General features: G+C 46.1%; 1 protein-coding gene across 1 annotated transcript in view; it reads left to right on the top strand.

Annotated features, from left to right (window-relative positions):
* Window positions 1-15,139, top strand: part of CDH23 (cadherin related 23) — a 412,975-nt gene that overhangs the window by 389,059 nt on the left and 8,777 nt on the right. The window contains exons 50-60 of the mRNA XM_081004664.1: window positions 4-141; window positions 1,465-1,584; window positions 3,309-3,486; window positions 5,259-5,470; window positions 6,266-6,460; window positions 8,044-8,154; window positions 11,377-11,506; window positions 12,240-12,503; window positions 13,027-13,188; window positions 14,263-14,519; window positions 14,725-14,822. Of these exons, the coding sequence (XP_080860790.1) occupies window positions 4-141; window positions 1,465-1,584; window positions 3,309-3,486; window positions 5,259-5,470; window positions 6,266-6,460; window positions 8,044-8,154; window positions 11,377-11,506; window positions 12,240-12,503; window positions 13,027-13,188; window positions 14,263-14,519; window positions 14,725-14,822 (1,865 nt within the window). The remainder of the gene's footprint in view (window positions 1-3; window positions 142-1,464; window positions 1,585-3,308; window positions 3,487-5,258; window positions 5,471-6,265; window positions 6,461-8,043; window positions 8,155-11,376; window positions 11,507-12,239; window positions 12,504-13,026; window positions 13,189-14,262; window positions 14,520-14,724; window positions 14,823-15,139) is intronic.

Genomic DNA, 15,139 nt, shown 5'->3' on the forward strand with positions numbered 1-15,139 from the left:
CAGAAACCTGTCTTTGAGGATGTCCCACTAGGCACTGTCATTCTGAGGGTCCGTGCCACAGATGCCGATTCAGGACGCTTTGCCCAGATCGAGTACAGCCTGGGAGATGGGGAGGGCAAGTTTGGGATCAACCCCAACACGGTAATAAACTAAGCCAGCCTGCAAGCCTTTGACTAACCAAGCCTCTGTTGAGTTTCGTCTCTACCCTGCTTGTATTCAGGTCTACTGAACAACTACTAACAATTTAGTGGATAGCAGAGCCACTCCCACATTTGCCTGAGATCCGCTGACTATCAGAGGACGGGTGGTGGAAAAAGAGAAGTGCATGTATAAAGAACTCATATGCTGCCAGGAAGCGAGTAGCAGAGTTGGGTGCAAATGCCCACAGCTAGGGATGGACTCGACAGAGCCTGGATTCAAAAGTGGACTCACGTGATTCAGTCCAGGCAGATGTTTATTCTGTTTTATTATTTATTTCATTTAGACCCCCCACCTTTTCTCCAAAGCATACATGATTCCTCATTTAATCCCTACAGCCACCTTGTCAGGAAGGCTAGGCTGAAAGGCAGTGACTGGCCCACAGTCACCCAGTGAGTTCCACGGCCAAGTGGGGATTTGAACCCTGGTCTCCCCTGCCCTAGTTCAACACTCTAAGCAACACCACACTGGCTCTCATGACTCACTTCAGATCATGGGCCCAGTTTAACACTTACGGTCAAGAGGGTCCCTTTATGAGCCAGTCCAAGGACTACAGCCTTCCCTCTGTCCTTTTATAAAAGAAGTTTCCTTTTAGAAAAGCTCCAGAACAGTCATCCGACTGCCCCAAGGGGGCTTCTTGCCACCGCACGATTCAAATTATATTTAAACCAATAGTAAACTGAGTTGGAACGTACAAATGCCCCACTTGACAGGAGTCAAGCTGCATCTTAAGTAAGGCAGTTGCAGTCTTGGGTCGTCATAAAGCAGTCCTCTTACATCCGGGAATCAGTATACGTGGGAGGGATTACATACAGGGGAGAAGTCAGCATGGGGAAGTCAACCGAACCTCTTTATACTAGCTTGCTATAGACCAAGTAGGCAACGCCCCATGTCTCATGATGCTGACTCATCACGTGATACTGAGTCAGCATTTCCCCCTAGCACGGTGTTAACTCCTTGATACCCGCAACACTCCCAACAGACTTTACCTTTGTCACAACTGTGTCGCATATCCTTGACACATGCTATACCTTACGAAGACCCAAAGAGACCAATCCCCAAAACTGCAACATTGGGGTCCCAGTGCAGATGTACCTTCAGTTGACTGCAAATGTCATTTTATATAGGAAAATAACTTACTGTCCAACTGAATCCCTGCTGATGCCCAAGTAGGAAAAGCAATGTGCTCCGTCTAGCAAATGCACCGCTTCCATAAAGGTGCCTGAATGCATCCAATAACTTTCTGAAGGTCTTTGTGTGTTCCAGGGAGATATCTACATTATGTCAACCCTGGACCGAGAAAAGAAAGATCATTATATGTTGACTGCTGTAGCTAGAGACAATCCAGGAGCCATTTCTAGTGACCGCCGAGAGAACTCTGTGCAGGTAATTGAGTGACATAGAGGCTTCACTGCATGTTTTGGAAAATGCACCTCTGTGGAAGAGGCAAAGTATCACCATATCTGCTTTGCTCATTTATAGCGACACCCAGTATTTCCATTCCAAACTTTACTAAGAGTACAGAAAAGAAGAAAAGTTAAGTGCAGTAACAGCAAATGTGCATAAGGTTGTGACTGCATGGAAGACCAAGGCAGGAGGGGAGATTTAATAAAAATAAAAACAAAGTCATAGACTGTGTCAGAAACGAAACAAAGAAAGCATGGAGAAAGAGAAATACAGTAGATGCTCGGGTTGCGAACGTGATCCATGCGGGATGCACGTTCGCAACCTGCAGTGTTCGCAACCCACGTCTGCGCACACGCAGGTTGCAAATCGGTGCTTCTGCACATGCGCAAAGTGCGATTTAGCACTTCTGCACATACCTGACCACCGAAACCCGAAAGTAACCCATTCCGGTACTTCCAGGTTTCGGCGGTCTGCAACCCGAAAAAACACAACTTGAAGTGGCTGTAACCCAAGGTATGACTTTAGATGTTATGGGAAGAGGGAGAAATGCATATGGGAATCATCACAATCACTGCTCCCTATGCTTTACAAGGGATGCGGGTGGCGCTGTGGGTAAAACCTCAGCGCCTAGGACCTGCCGATCGCATGGTCGGCAGTTCGAATCCCCGCGGCGGGGTGCGCTTCCGTCGTTCGGTCCCAGCGCCTGCCAACCTAGCAGTTCGAAAGCACCCCCGGGTGCAAGTAGATAAATAGGGACCGCTTACTAGCGGGAAGGTAAACGGCGTTCCGTGTGCTGCGCTGGCTCGCCAGATGCAGCTTGTCACGCTGGCCACGTGACCCGGAAGTGTCTGCGGACAGCGCTGGCTCCCGGCCTATAGAGTGAGATGAGCGCACAACCCTAGAGTCTGGCAAGACTGGCCCGTACGGGCAGGGGTACCTTTACTTTACATTTATGCTTTACATATGAACCACGTGGCACAGGCAGGATCAGGTAAGGAAAACCATACCAGTATCAGATGCTGAACTGCAAAGGGGAGGATTACTGAGACATTTCCAATGTACATGGACTCTTCTTTCAGTGCCATGTGCGACAGGACAACAAATGCCACTCCCATTATGCAAGGATCCCCATCTGCATTGGGGTTGGCTAAATATTTGCAGCCCAAGGCCTGCATTGGTGGTCAGCCACCCCTCCAAGGGCCACATCACCAGCAGTAGGTATGGCCAAAGTATATGTGTGTATGCATCTGTACACAGCCTAGAGGCCTGCAGACCACAGACACATAACACGAACTGCACATGCTCTGGAATGGTTGCAATGCTGCCTTAAAGAGCAGGGAGAGGTCTTTATCTGTGATCTTAACACTGTGATGCTTCACAGTCAGCACTGGCAATAGGAGCCCTAAAGATTGGGCAAAGGAATTTTATCTCCCAATCAGGAAATAAAGTACTCTGCTCTTTAGAGATTGCACTCTGTATAGCGGACTAGAGCACTTCTTCTGATCATATTGGAAGATAAAGCTGTAGGGGCTGATTCATAGAAAAATACCCGTAAAAAAAGATGAGCCAGCTAAGTGAGGTTTTTCGTATCCACTTGGTGTGTGCACCATTGTGGTGGGAGGATTGTGATGTTCATGTGCTTCAGTCTTCTAAGGGGCTTCTCTCCCCCCCCCAACTACATTATTGGTTTGCTTTGATTTCAGGTGGTGATTACAGTTTTGGATATCAATGACTGCCGACCCCAGTTTGCCAAAAAACAGTATAGCACCAGTGTGTATGAAAACGAGCCGGGAGGGACTTCTGTGATCACGATGACTGCTACTGACCTTGACGAGGGAGACAACGGAATGGTGACCTACAATATTGAAGGACCTGGAGTAGGTATGTAGCTTCATGAACGGAGAAGGTTTGTAGACAGGTGGGAAGAAAGAGAGCGAGACGGGTTAAAATCCCAGAAATCATCAAAAGCACAAAAAGGCTCGCTTTCTTTCCATTTTACAAAAGAGGGAGCGAGCAGGCAATTGATCACTGTGTAGATGTAGACAATATGTACCATATTGCTTTGTATGATGTTCTTGGTTATTGGTGTTAATTATTACCTGCTTCACATAGGAGTTGCAATGGACAAAATGATTTGTAATGTCTTTACCATCACAATAATCCTGTGTGTTGGGTTACTGTTCCCATTTAATTATTTGAAGTGTCAGTGCAGAGGTAGATCCTGAATCCAGATCTCTCCGGGAGACCATGCTGGCTTTTGCTTTTGCTTCATCTTTCTTCTGTCAGGTGGGAAGAAGGCATCCGGATATGGGTCAATTCCTCCTACTGCCCAGGGTAGGCAGGGTCAGGTAACATAGATTTGAAGACATAGGCTGGCTGGGGAGACTCTACCCTCCCCTGCATCACCCGGGTTCAGAAAAGCTTTCCATCCTCACCAGTTTTTTGGCAGTCTTCTCAATTTTCCCCCTCTTAGATTTTGTCCTTTCTTTTCACTGTACACTTCTTCCTCTTTTTCTTCTGCTTAACGTCCACTCTCTACAGATTTTCTTCTCCTTTGAGCAATGGGTCTAGCAGGGAAAGGAAAAAATGAGAAAAGCAAGGAAGTATTATTACCAGGCCCATAAGGAGCAGTCACAGAAGAATTGGTGTCAGTGCCACTAAACCTGCTGCCTTGACAACCGCTAGGGTGTCCCCAGAGGTGCACAATATCAGCTGCAAAGCCTTTTGCCTTTCTCCTGTGAAGCAGGAATGCACCATACCACACCTCATGATCAGACTTGCTTGGCTTGAATATTCATTACACTCCCTCCAGTGGTGGGTCTGCCCATAGTAACTCAACAGGAAAATTCCTCTAGAGCAGGGTTTCCTAAACTTGGACTTCCAGCTATTTTGGGACTTCAGTTCCCATCATGCCTGACCACTAGTCTTGTTAGCTAGGGATGATGGGAGTTGTAGTCTGGCAACAGCTGGCAACCCAGGTTTGGAAAAGCCTGCGCTAGAGTGTTGGTCTTCAACTGGTGGGTCAAAACCCACTAACAGCTTGCAATAGCAGCAGCACCATCATATGAGAAGAAAGAAAGAGGTCTCCAAATGCTTGTTTGGGTTAAAGGTAGATCCCAGGTCTGGAAATATTGAAAGCTCCTTCTCTGCTTCATGGCTGAGTGGGGATTTGAACCCTGGTCTCCGAGGTTTTCGTTTAACCACTACGCTATTTGAGGCAAAGGGAAATCGCCTTTCTTCTGAAACTTGTATCCTCATTCCCACTTGTTTAAGGAGAGAACTAAAAATAACAGTTTTAACCTTTTCAGTGCTGTTTAGCCTTTTATCTGCTTTTTCAAAAAGTAGCAGTGATTTCTGAGTTTCCACAGGAACGTCAGCACTTCTGAGAAATTTTTATAGACAGCCCTAAAAGTATCAAATTTGCTGCGTGAGCTAGATATGTGCTGTTGCTACTAAACTTATTATTGTCTGGATTCGATTATTTAGTCTGATGTATCATTAGAGAGCAAATAAATTGAAGATGAATGAATTTATTGTTTGTTCACACACATTCCTTTTTCTCCATTTTGCTATTTGTTGAAGTAAACTTGCAAAGGTTTGTTTCCGTAGTGCAATAATTAATGGAGTATCTGTACCATCTCTTCTGCCTGTAGAGGCCTTCAGAATTCACAAGGACTCAGGGCTCATAACTACTCGCAGGCGCCTACAGTCTTACGAGAGGTTCAACCTCACAGTTCTGGCCACTGACAAAGGGAGACCACCTCTCTGGGGAACAACTATGCTCCAAGTAGATGTTATTGACATCAACGATAACCGTCCGTTATTTATCCGCCCCCCCAATGGAACTATCTTGCACATTAAAGAGGTGAATTCCTATTTAGAATTTCTCATGCTTCCGATAAACGATACAGTAGTCCAGAGTTGGCCTTCTGTAGCTTTATGCAGCCAGCTGACTTAATGGTGTAGATTCCCACAGCAAAAAGTATATCTGCTCTGATCCGTGCTTTGTCTCTCACCTGCTTTCCTGAACAGAAGCATATTTGATCATTCTCAATCTTAGGTACAGTAATAAGTAATTGGATATTATTAGGATGCACACAGTTGCTCTGGCTGCACTATTGAGGGGGGAAATCAAAATTCTGCTTTTCTTTATGAACAAAGCAATGACTAGAACTGAAATGTCCATCAGGTGGCAGCAATGCAAACGGATGAGAAAGGTGCCCGAGTGCAAATATAAAAGTGATGTGTATTGCTCAGCTTGAGCTAACATGGCACCTCAGACTGGGCTAGAACAGGAGGAGGATGACATCTTACTTTCACCTGCTCTCTGTATTATACAACTTGCAAGTACTGACAAACCTGATCTTAAAGTAATGTGTGAGCTGTCCTGAGAACATGATGGTGCTCCTGCACATCAGGGGCTCTGCTTAGAAGCTTATAGGCTTCTAAGTTCAGAAGTTTAAAGGAATTGGCTGCAAGAGCTCTAAGTACAAGTTTGGCAGGCCATTCTGCTTTGACGAACCTTTAATGAAGGGAAGTGTGTGTGTGTATGTGTGTAAGGATTTATGGTTCATAGGACATACTGTTCCCCAATAGACGCTTCTAGACTTGTATCCTTAAAAGCTTCCCCAGGTGATACAATATTTGTGTCTGCAAACAGGAAATCCCTCTCCGATCCAACGTGTATGAAGTCTACGCCACAGATAAGGACGAGGGTCTCAATGGAGCTGTGCAGTACACCTTCCTCAAAACCGGCGCAGGGAACAAAGACTGGGAATACTTCACCATCGACCCAAACAGCGGGCTCATCCAGACAGCAATGAGGCTGGACCGAGAGAAGCAAGCTGTGTACAGTGTAAGTCCCCTGGTCAGGAATGCTGGGACATTCACAGGAGTAGCCCATGTGGTTCTTTGTCCACAGCTGTGGCCCTCATTGCTCAGAAGGCTGCCAAGTCCAGCCTGCCAAAGATGTGTCCCAGTGCTGCGATGGTGCCCAGGGGCAGGTGGAGAACTCAGACAAGCATAACAAACATGGGAACATGAAGCTGCAGTAAAGATGTGTGCTTAAACCAGGCCTAGAACCAGCATGCTAGTGCAGCCTTCCAGGTGCTCAGTCAGTTCCCCTCTCAAGCTATGTGCTGCCCCATACATAGGGATCCATCAGCACAGACCACAGGTAGGTCTGAAAGATTAGGAGCACTGCTCCCCCGTCCCAGGTGCAGAGATGTTGTAGATGTGGTCTGGAAGTGTGAAGCCAGCTCCTTCCTGCTCAGTTCCTTTCCTAACTCTCTCTGTTTCTTTCTGTGGCTTCTATTTCTTCTTTAATCCATGGATGGCTCCACAAGCCTCTTATAGGGGTCTACTGCAATGCTGTCACAGGTTCAACCTGTTAATGTGGGCCAGGGTGGGAAGTCTCCATCCCACAGGGCCAGGTTGGTCCCGATTTGGACCACAAGGCCATTTCCCCCAAACCATGCCCACCTGTCCCATACCTGACATCCAATGTGAGCTCAGATGTGGGGCTGACAAAAACACGGCTGGATTTCGTAGGGAACTCAGTCACACAGCCAATCACTGCAGAAAGTGGGTTTGGAGTCACTGTCCATCTGCTGACGGACAGTGGGTTCAAGTCTGTTGGATTGACTGCACAACCAACACGGTTGACTGTACAGTGGTACCTTGGGTTAAGAAGTTACCGTAATTCTTTCCAGATGTCCGTTCTTAACCTGAAACTGTTCTTAACCTGACGTACCACTTTAGCTAATGGGGCCTCCTGCTGCTGCCACGCGATTTCTGTTCTCATCCTGAAGCAAAGTTCTTAACCCGAGGTACTATTTCTGGGTTAGCGGAGTCTGTAACCTGAAGCGTCTGTAACCTGAGACGTCTGTAACCTGAGGTACCACTGTACATCTGGCCTCCTCAGAAAGTAGGTTGGCCACCCGCTGCTTAGTGCTTTCAAGCAAGGCAAAGCACCCTAGCACTACAGTTCCCAAGCACCCAGCTGCCGGCGGCTTGGGAAGTACAGCACCAAGGCGCCACCTGCCAGTCACCTGACATCGTAATACAGCGGCCCACCTGTCCAAATTGGCCTCTGAGGGTAGGAACTGATCAGGATCAGAGCCACCTCCCGATGGTAGCCAGTCAGGCTATTAAAATGAGGAAGAAATTAAACTACTTATTAGTTCTAATCCCATGTAATGCCATCAGACGCAGAACTGAGGCACTGAACCAGCTTTCTGTTCTTCATTTTATATCCTAAATTAAGAAATGCCCCTGTTGCCTATTTCCCCTTTCTGACTCAAAGGACTGGCTAGGGAGTAGAGTCTTCCCTTTGGCATGGGGAGGAAAGGGGAAAATAAATGTTGGTTTCCTTCCAGAACTTTTGAGCTTCCCTTTTACAGACCAAGTGTTGTTTTTTTGTATGTGTTCCTCCTGCAGCTGATCATTGTGGCATGTGACCAAGGCCAACCACCTTACGAGACCATGCAACCCCTCCAGGTGGCTCTGGATGATATAGATGACAACGAGCCCATCTTCCTGAGGCCGCCTGTAAGCAGGTCTATCCCTTCCCCTTTTGGACTTCATTGGAGCTGTGGAATACCAGGTCCCAAAATAACAATCGGGTTCCTTCGGGAGCAATACAGGGAACGGTTGTTCTTACCTCCACCTCGCAGGATGCTGTTTGCAGAATGCGTTCTGCGTAATAGTTTATTGGAGTCCCTGGAAATTCTGGGAATTCTTTGATCTTAGAGAAATGTTCAGGTATTCGTAGGGGAAAGTTTCTTCTTGCTTCATTTCTGCTACGACAGCAGACAAATAGGAAATACCCACTGCCTGAGATCTATGCATGGGAGACATTTGGGAAAGGATGGTAGCGTAGTTTTTGGCATAATGTCAGGGAGGTTTTCAGCGAAAAGGTTATGCTATGATATTAGGAGTTCACAACGCCGTTGCATCAAGCTATGCACTGTTCACCCTGCTCTCAAGGCTTTTTTCATCTGCAGTTTTTTAATCTTATGAGTAGTGTTCATATAGATACAGTGGTACCTCGTTTTTCAAACGTAGAATCATGGAATCATAGAATCATAGAGTTGGAAGAGACCACAAGGGCCATCAAGTCCAACCCCCTGCCAAGCAGGAAACACCATCAGAGCACTCCTGACATATGGTTGTCAAGCCTCTGCTTAAAGACCTCCAAAGAAGGAGACTCCACCACACTCCTTGGCAGCAAATTCCACTGTCGAACAGCTCTTACTGTCAGGAAGTTTTTCCTAATGTTTAGGTGGAATCTTCTTTCTTGTAGTTTGGATCCATTGCTCCGTGTCCGCTTCTCTGGAGCAGCAGAAAACAACCTTTCTCCCTCCTCTATGTGACATCCTTTTATATATTTGAACATGGCTATCATATCACCCCTTAACCTCCTCTTCTCCAGGCTAAACATGCCCAGCTCCCTTAGCCATTCCTCATAAGGCATCATTTCCAGGCCTTTGACCATTTTGGTTGCCCTCCTCTGGACACGTTCCAGTTTGTCAGTGTCCTTCTTGAACTGTGGTGCCCAGAACTGGACACAGTACTCCAGGTGAGGTCTGACCAGAGCAGAATACAGTGGCACTATTACTTCCCTTGATCTAGATGCTATACTCCTATTGATGCAGCCCAGACTTGCATTGGCTTTTTTAGCTGCCGCGTCACACTGTTGGCTCATGTCAAGTTTGTGGTCAACCAAGACTCCTAGATCCTTTTCACATGTACTGCTCTCAAGCCAGGTGTCACCCATCTTGTATTTGTGCCTCTCATTTTTTTTGCCCAAGTGCAATACTTTACATTTCTCCCTGTTAAAACTCATCTTGTTTGTTTTGGCCCAGTTCTCTAATCTGTCAAGGTCGTTTTGAAGTGTGATCCTGTCCTCTGGGGTATTAGCCACCCCTCCCAGTTTGGTGTCATCTGCAAATTTGATCAGGAAGCCCTTGAGTCCATCATCCAAGTCGTTGATAAAGATGTTGAATAAGACCGGGCCCAAGACAGAACCCTGTGGCACCCCACTAGTCACTCTTCTCCAGGATGAAGAGGAACCATTGATGAGCACCCTTTGGGTTCGGTCAGTCAGCCAGTTACAAATCCACTGAGTGGTAGCATAGTCAAGACCGCATTTTACCAGCTTCTTTACAAGAATATCATGGGGCACCTTGTCAAATGCCTTGCTGAATCAAGGTAGGCTACATCCACTATGTTCCCTTCATCTACCAGGCTTGTAATTCTGTCAAAAAACGAGATCAGGTTAGTCTGACATGACTTACTTTTCAGAAATCCATTCTGACTATTGGTGATCACAGCATTCCTTTCTAGGTGCTCACAGACTGTTTGCTTAATGATCTGCTCCAGAATCTTCCCTGGTATTGATGTCAGACTGACTGGGCGGTAATTATTTGGGTCCTCTCTTTTCCCCTTTTTGAAAATAGGGACAACATTTGCCCTCCTCCAGTCTGCCGGGACTTCGCCTGTTCTCCAGGAATTCTCAAAGATGACTGCCAGTGGTTCTGAGATCACATCTGCCAGTTCTTTTAATACTCTTGGATGCAGTTCATCTGGCCCTGGAGACTTGAATACATCTAAACTAGCCAAGTATTCTTGTACTATCTCCTTAGTTATTCTGGGCTGTGTTTCCTCTGCTGAATCATTTGCTCCAAATTCTTCAGGTTGGGCATTGTTTTCTTTATCGGAGAAGACTGAGGCAAAGAAGGCATTGAGGAGTTCAGCCCTTTCTGTGTCCCCTGTTTGCATTTCACCATCTTCTCTTCTGAGTGACCCCACTGTTTCTTTGTTCTTCCTTTTGCTACGAACATACCCATAAAAGCCTTTTTTGTTGCTTTTAACCTCTCTAGCAAGCCTGAGTTCATTCTGTGCTTTAGCTTTTCTGACTTTTTGTCTACACGTGCTGGCTATTTGTTTGAATTCCTCTTTGGTGGTTTCCCCGCTTTTCCATTTTTTGTACACATCCTTTTTTAATCTTAACTCAGTTAAAAGTTCTTTAGATAGCCACCCTGGCTTCTTTAGGCACCTTCCATGTTTCCGTCTCATTGGTATTGCCTGAAGTTGTGCTTTTACTATCTCCCTCTTAACAAACTCCCAGCCATCATGAACTCCCTTTCCTTTTAGTATTACTGTCCATGGGATCTCACCCAGCACTTCCCTAAGTTTTATGAAGTCGGCTTTCTTAAAGTCAAGAAATTGAGTAATCTGTTCCAGAAGCCTCAAACCGGAAGCCTCAGTACGGAAAACTCAAAATGGAAGCCGTGTTTCCTGTTCAACTTCCAAGGCACGTTCAAAAACTGAGGCACTTACTTCCGGGTTTTTGGCATTCAAAAACAAAAACGTTTGACTACGGAGACATTTGGAAACCGAGGTACCACTGTACTTGGATGACAATTTAACTCCTTAAAAAATTAGTAAAGGTGGGGGGATTTTTTTAAAAAAGCTCTTGAAATGGAAAGAAAGAAAATAGCTAAGACTTTCAAGGAAGAGCAAAGGGAAAAGTTAGGTTGCTTCTTTTAGCTGTCTTTATATATCTTGTATTATTGGTCGCACCTCAAATTTTCAAAAAAATATTTTGCTTGCAGTCCCCCACCCCCAAATGCAATTCATTCAGTCAGTTGTTGATAGTATTGCACATTGTTTACCATTTGTGCCTTTATGCTTGTCTATTTTTGCTACCTTTTAACATGTGGTTTTTCCCCCTCTCTATCTCCCCATCTCTCCCAACATCTCCTGCAGAAAGGGTCTCCCCCTTATCAGGTTCTTTCTGTGCCTGAACACTCACGTCCTGGTACAGTGGTGGGCAATGTCACTGGAGCAGTAGATGCTGACGAGGGCTCCAATGCTATCGTCTATTACTTCATTGCAGGTAGACTTCATTTCTTTTTCGAGACTGTCCTTTGATGGTTTTCACGCTGCCTTATTCTTGTATCAAACCATCCAGTGTTTTAGAGAGAGAGAGAGAGAGAGATAGGCAACTCCCCATTTACCCCATTCCACTGCCACCCCCTTGCGATGCCAAGAATGGCACGTGCAGCAGCAGTTGTGTGCATGCCGATTGTGCGCAAATGGGGAGTTGCCTGTATGTATGTATTCATGTATATGTGGTTAGAAGCTCAATTCCACAGCTGCAGGAGCAGGTGGTGCTGTGGTCTAAACCACTGAGCCTCTTGGGCTTGCTAATCAGAAGATAAACAGTTCGAATCCCTGGGGTGAGCTGCCATTGCTCTGTCCCAGCTCCGTCCAGCCTAGCAGTTCGAATGCATGCCAGTACAAGTAGATATATAGGTACCACTGCTGCAGGAAGGTAAACGGAGTTTCCATGCGCTCTGGCTTCCATCACAGAGTTCTGTTGCACCAGAAGCGGTTTAGTCATTTACCTTTCACCTCCACAGCTGCACTGCTGAGTGCCCACCTGTTAGGACTAGCCCGTGAACATTAGATAATGGGATTGAAGGATGAAAAAAATTGGAGGAAACCTAATTGGAATTTCTGTGTCTATCTCCTCCCCACCCACCCACACTAATACGACTACAGAAATCTCGTTTTAGAGAGGAACAAATTTAAAACAGAACTGACTAGTTCTCTCTCTTTTTCCCCAGCTGGTAACAGAGAGAATAATTTCCAGCTGAGTCGGGAAGGAAAATTGCAGGTGTTGCGGGACTTGGACCGAGAGAAAGAAGCTTTCTACTCTATCATTGTAAAAGCCTCTAGCAATAGGAACTGGTCACCTCCCCAGGGTCGCCGGGCAACCAGGATCCAAGCCATGGATCTCAGCACTGATGCTACTCTGCAAGAAGTACGGATCTTTTTGGATGACATTAATGACCAACCTCCCCGGTTCACCAAATCAGAATACACAGCAGGTAGGGATGGTTCCACTTGAGCAATGCCCATTCTAATTGAATTACTGCAATGGGGGGGGGGGGGAATTATCGTTTGTTTTACAGCCTGGGTTTATTTTAGTAGAATCAGGCAAATTGGGCAAAGCCAATTTGCAAAAGGAAAAATAATAAGTAAAATTTTAGGACTGATGTAAAAATCTTCACTACTGTTTTGTGAAGTGGCAAAACTGTATGTGATTTGTGCATAAGCTCATTCAGAATGGAGGACTAGTGACCTCTCTTTACCACAATGTACAATGGGATCTTTAAGACAGGGGTGGCTGACCTGGCTTGGACTACAGCTCCCATGATCTCGGATCATTGGCCATGCTAGCCAGGGCTGATGGGAGTTGTAGTCCAACAACAGCCAGAGGGCCACAGGTTGGCCACCCTTGATGCAGGTATTATTTCCCAAGAAATGACTTCTACTTTTGTTATTTTCTCCCTCTGGGGCTTTTCCTTTGTTACTTCTCTGCCTCACCCCACCCTGCTCCCTTTCCGAAAGGGGTAGCAACAGATGCAAAAGTGGGTTCCGAACTGATCAAGCTTGTTGCATTGGATGCCGATGTGGGAAACAATAGCCTGGTCTTGTACAGCATTCTGGGTATCCGTTACATCAAGCAACATTCCAACGACTCTGAGGAGGTGGCCAACATTTTCAGCATTGGTAAGAGAGGCAACAGCATGCATGGGGAGGGACCCGTGCCGAGTGAACTGTCTCGCTTGTTTGTGCTGCATTTGGTTAGCCCTGCTAAGTTTACATAGTGAAGGCCAGGGCCAGACCAACATATTTTGGCACCTGAGGCGGACCCCAAAATGGTGCCCACTTCCCTGTCAGGGAAGAATGGGTGAGGGAAGATCAACATCAGGAGCAAAGGGGGGAAGAAAATATAGACATCGGGATCTGCTTTCCCTGTGGACTCTGCCGCCTGAGGTGGTCGCCTTACCTTGCCTCATGGGTGGGCCGGCCCTCGTAAAGGCAAAACATTGTGTGCTAATAGAGCCATGGTCATATAATCCATAAGGTTGCTAATCAGTCATGCTTGAGAAAAGTTGCTGACAGGGATGCTGCCATACAACAAAGACTGCTTTATATTATCTTCAGCATCTCTTTGCTGGAGGTTACACTATAGCAAGGTTTCCCAAACTTGGGTCTCCAGCTGTTTTTGGACTACAACTCCTGTCATCCTTAGCTAGCAGGACCAATGGTCAGGGATGATGGGAACTGTAGTCCCAAAACAGCTGGAGACCCAGGTTGAGGAAACTTTGCACTATACTGTGGCAGGTTTTTGAGTATAAGTGTCACAGGACAAAACAAGTCTTTCTGTTATACTTAAAATCTCTGCCTGCTTCATTCTTCTTTAAGTAGATCTTGGTTGCTGCAAATACAAGTGAGCCACTGTTTAATTGGTCTTGGAAGTGAGTTAAACTAAAGGCTAATTCACATGTATTCGGAGCACTCAGGTGGTACAGTCCTGTTTGGTATATACCATTTCAGGCTGCAATGACTGGATGCTCCCTCTTCTTTAAAAAATATCACAAGCATTTAGAAAACTAGCACTTCAGAGAGGTGGTTAGGCTAAAACCTTGCAACCTGCTGTGCTGCTTTTATGTTCAGGAAGGTTTTTACATGGAGAAGCATGCTGTCTCCCACACGCAGCCTCAAGTGGCACAATCTCAACATGGCTGCATCATGTGATGATTCTGACCATGCAGGGTCACTTGTTGGTTCTTCTCAAAGGTAACCTAGACGGGATTCTTCGAACCTTTGACCTTTTCACTGCTTACAACCCTGGCTACTTTGTGGTGGATGTCATGGCCTCAGACCTGGCTGGTCATAACGACACTGCGGTTGTGGGAATCTATATCCTGCGGGATGACCAACGGGTGAAGATTATAATCAACGAGATCCCAGATAAAGTACGGCAATTTGAGGAAGAGTTCATCAGCCTATTGTCAAACATCACGGGGGCCATTGTCAATACGGATGACGTTCAGGTAACTGCTGCTTTGGGGCAACACATTCATTTCCTTAACAAGCAGTTGATCTTTCTTTCTCAGTCAAAGAAGTAGAGGTGAAAAACTGGCCAATTTCCTGGCAAAACCAGCCTTTGGGGGTGCGTGCCCTGGAGCCATCTAGTCACAGGGAAATGTAAGAATGGGATAGGAGAAGGGACACATTTTTTTCTCTTGTCTCCCATAGTTCCACGTTGACAAAAAAGGCCGTGTGAACTTTGCCCAAACGGAATTGCTGATCCACGTGGTGAACCGGGAAACCAACCGGATTCTGGATGTAGAACGGTAAAGATGCCGTGTGTCTCCTCTGTGTAGGTTTAGATTTGAACACAGAAAGAAACACAGCAATGGGTTTGTGGCTTAGGTGAGATTTGAGCTGAGGACTTTCCCACGAACATTTTTAGCCACATCGCACCATAATGGCTCTTCCTCTACAGAGTTGCCTTTGCCTCAGCAGTTAGGAAGAGACTTTTTTGTTGGATAGACAGCTAAAGATTCGTTCAGTTCTGCTGCTCATATAAAACATGGGTCTAACCATGCTTTGCACTGTGTCACATTGAGGCAGGCTGCATAATGTCATTGGATATAACAACCTCTCCTGT

Source organism: Podarcis pityusensis, assembly GCF_964106645.2.
Source record: "Podarcis pityusensis genome assembly, chromosome: 5".
NCBI lineage: Eukaryota > Metazoa > Chordata > Lepidosauria > Squamata > Lacertidae > Podarcis > Podarcis pityusensis.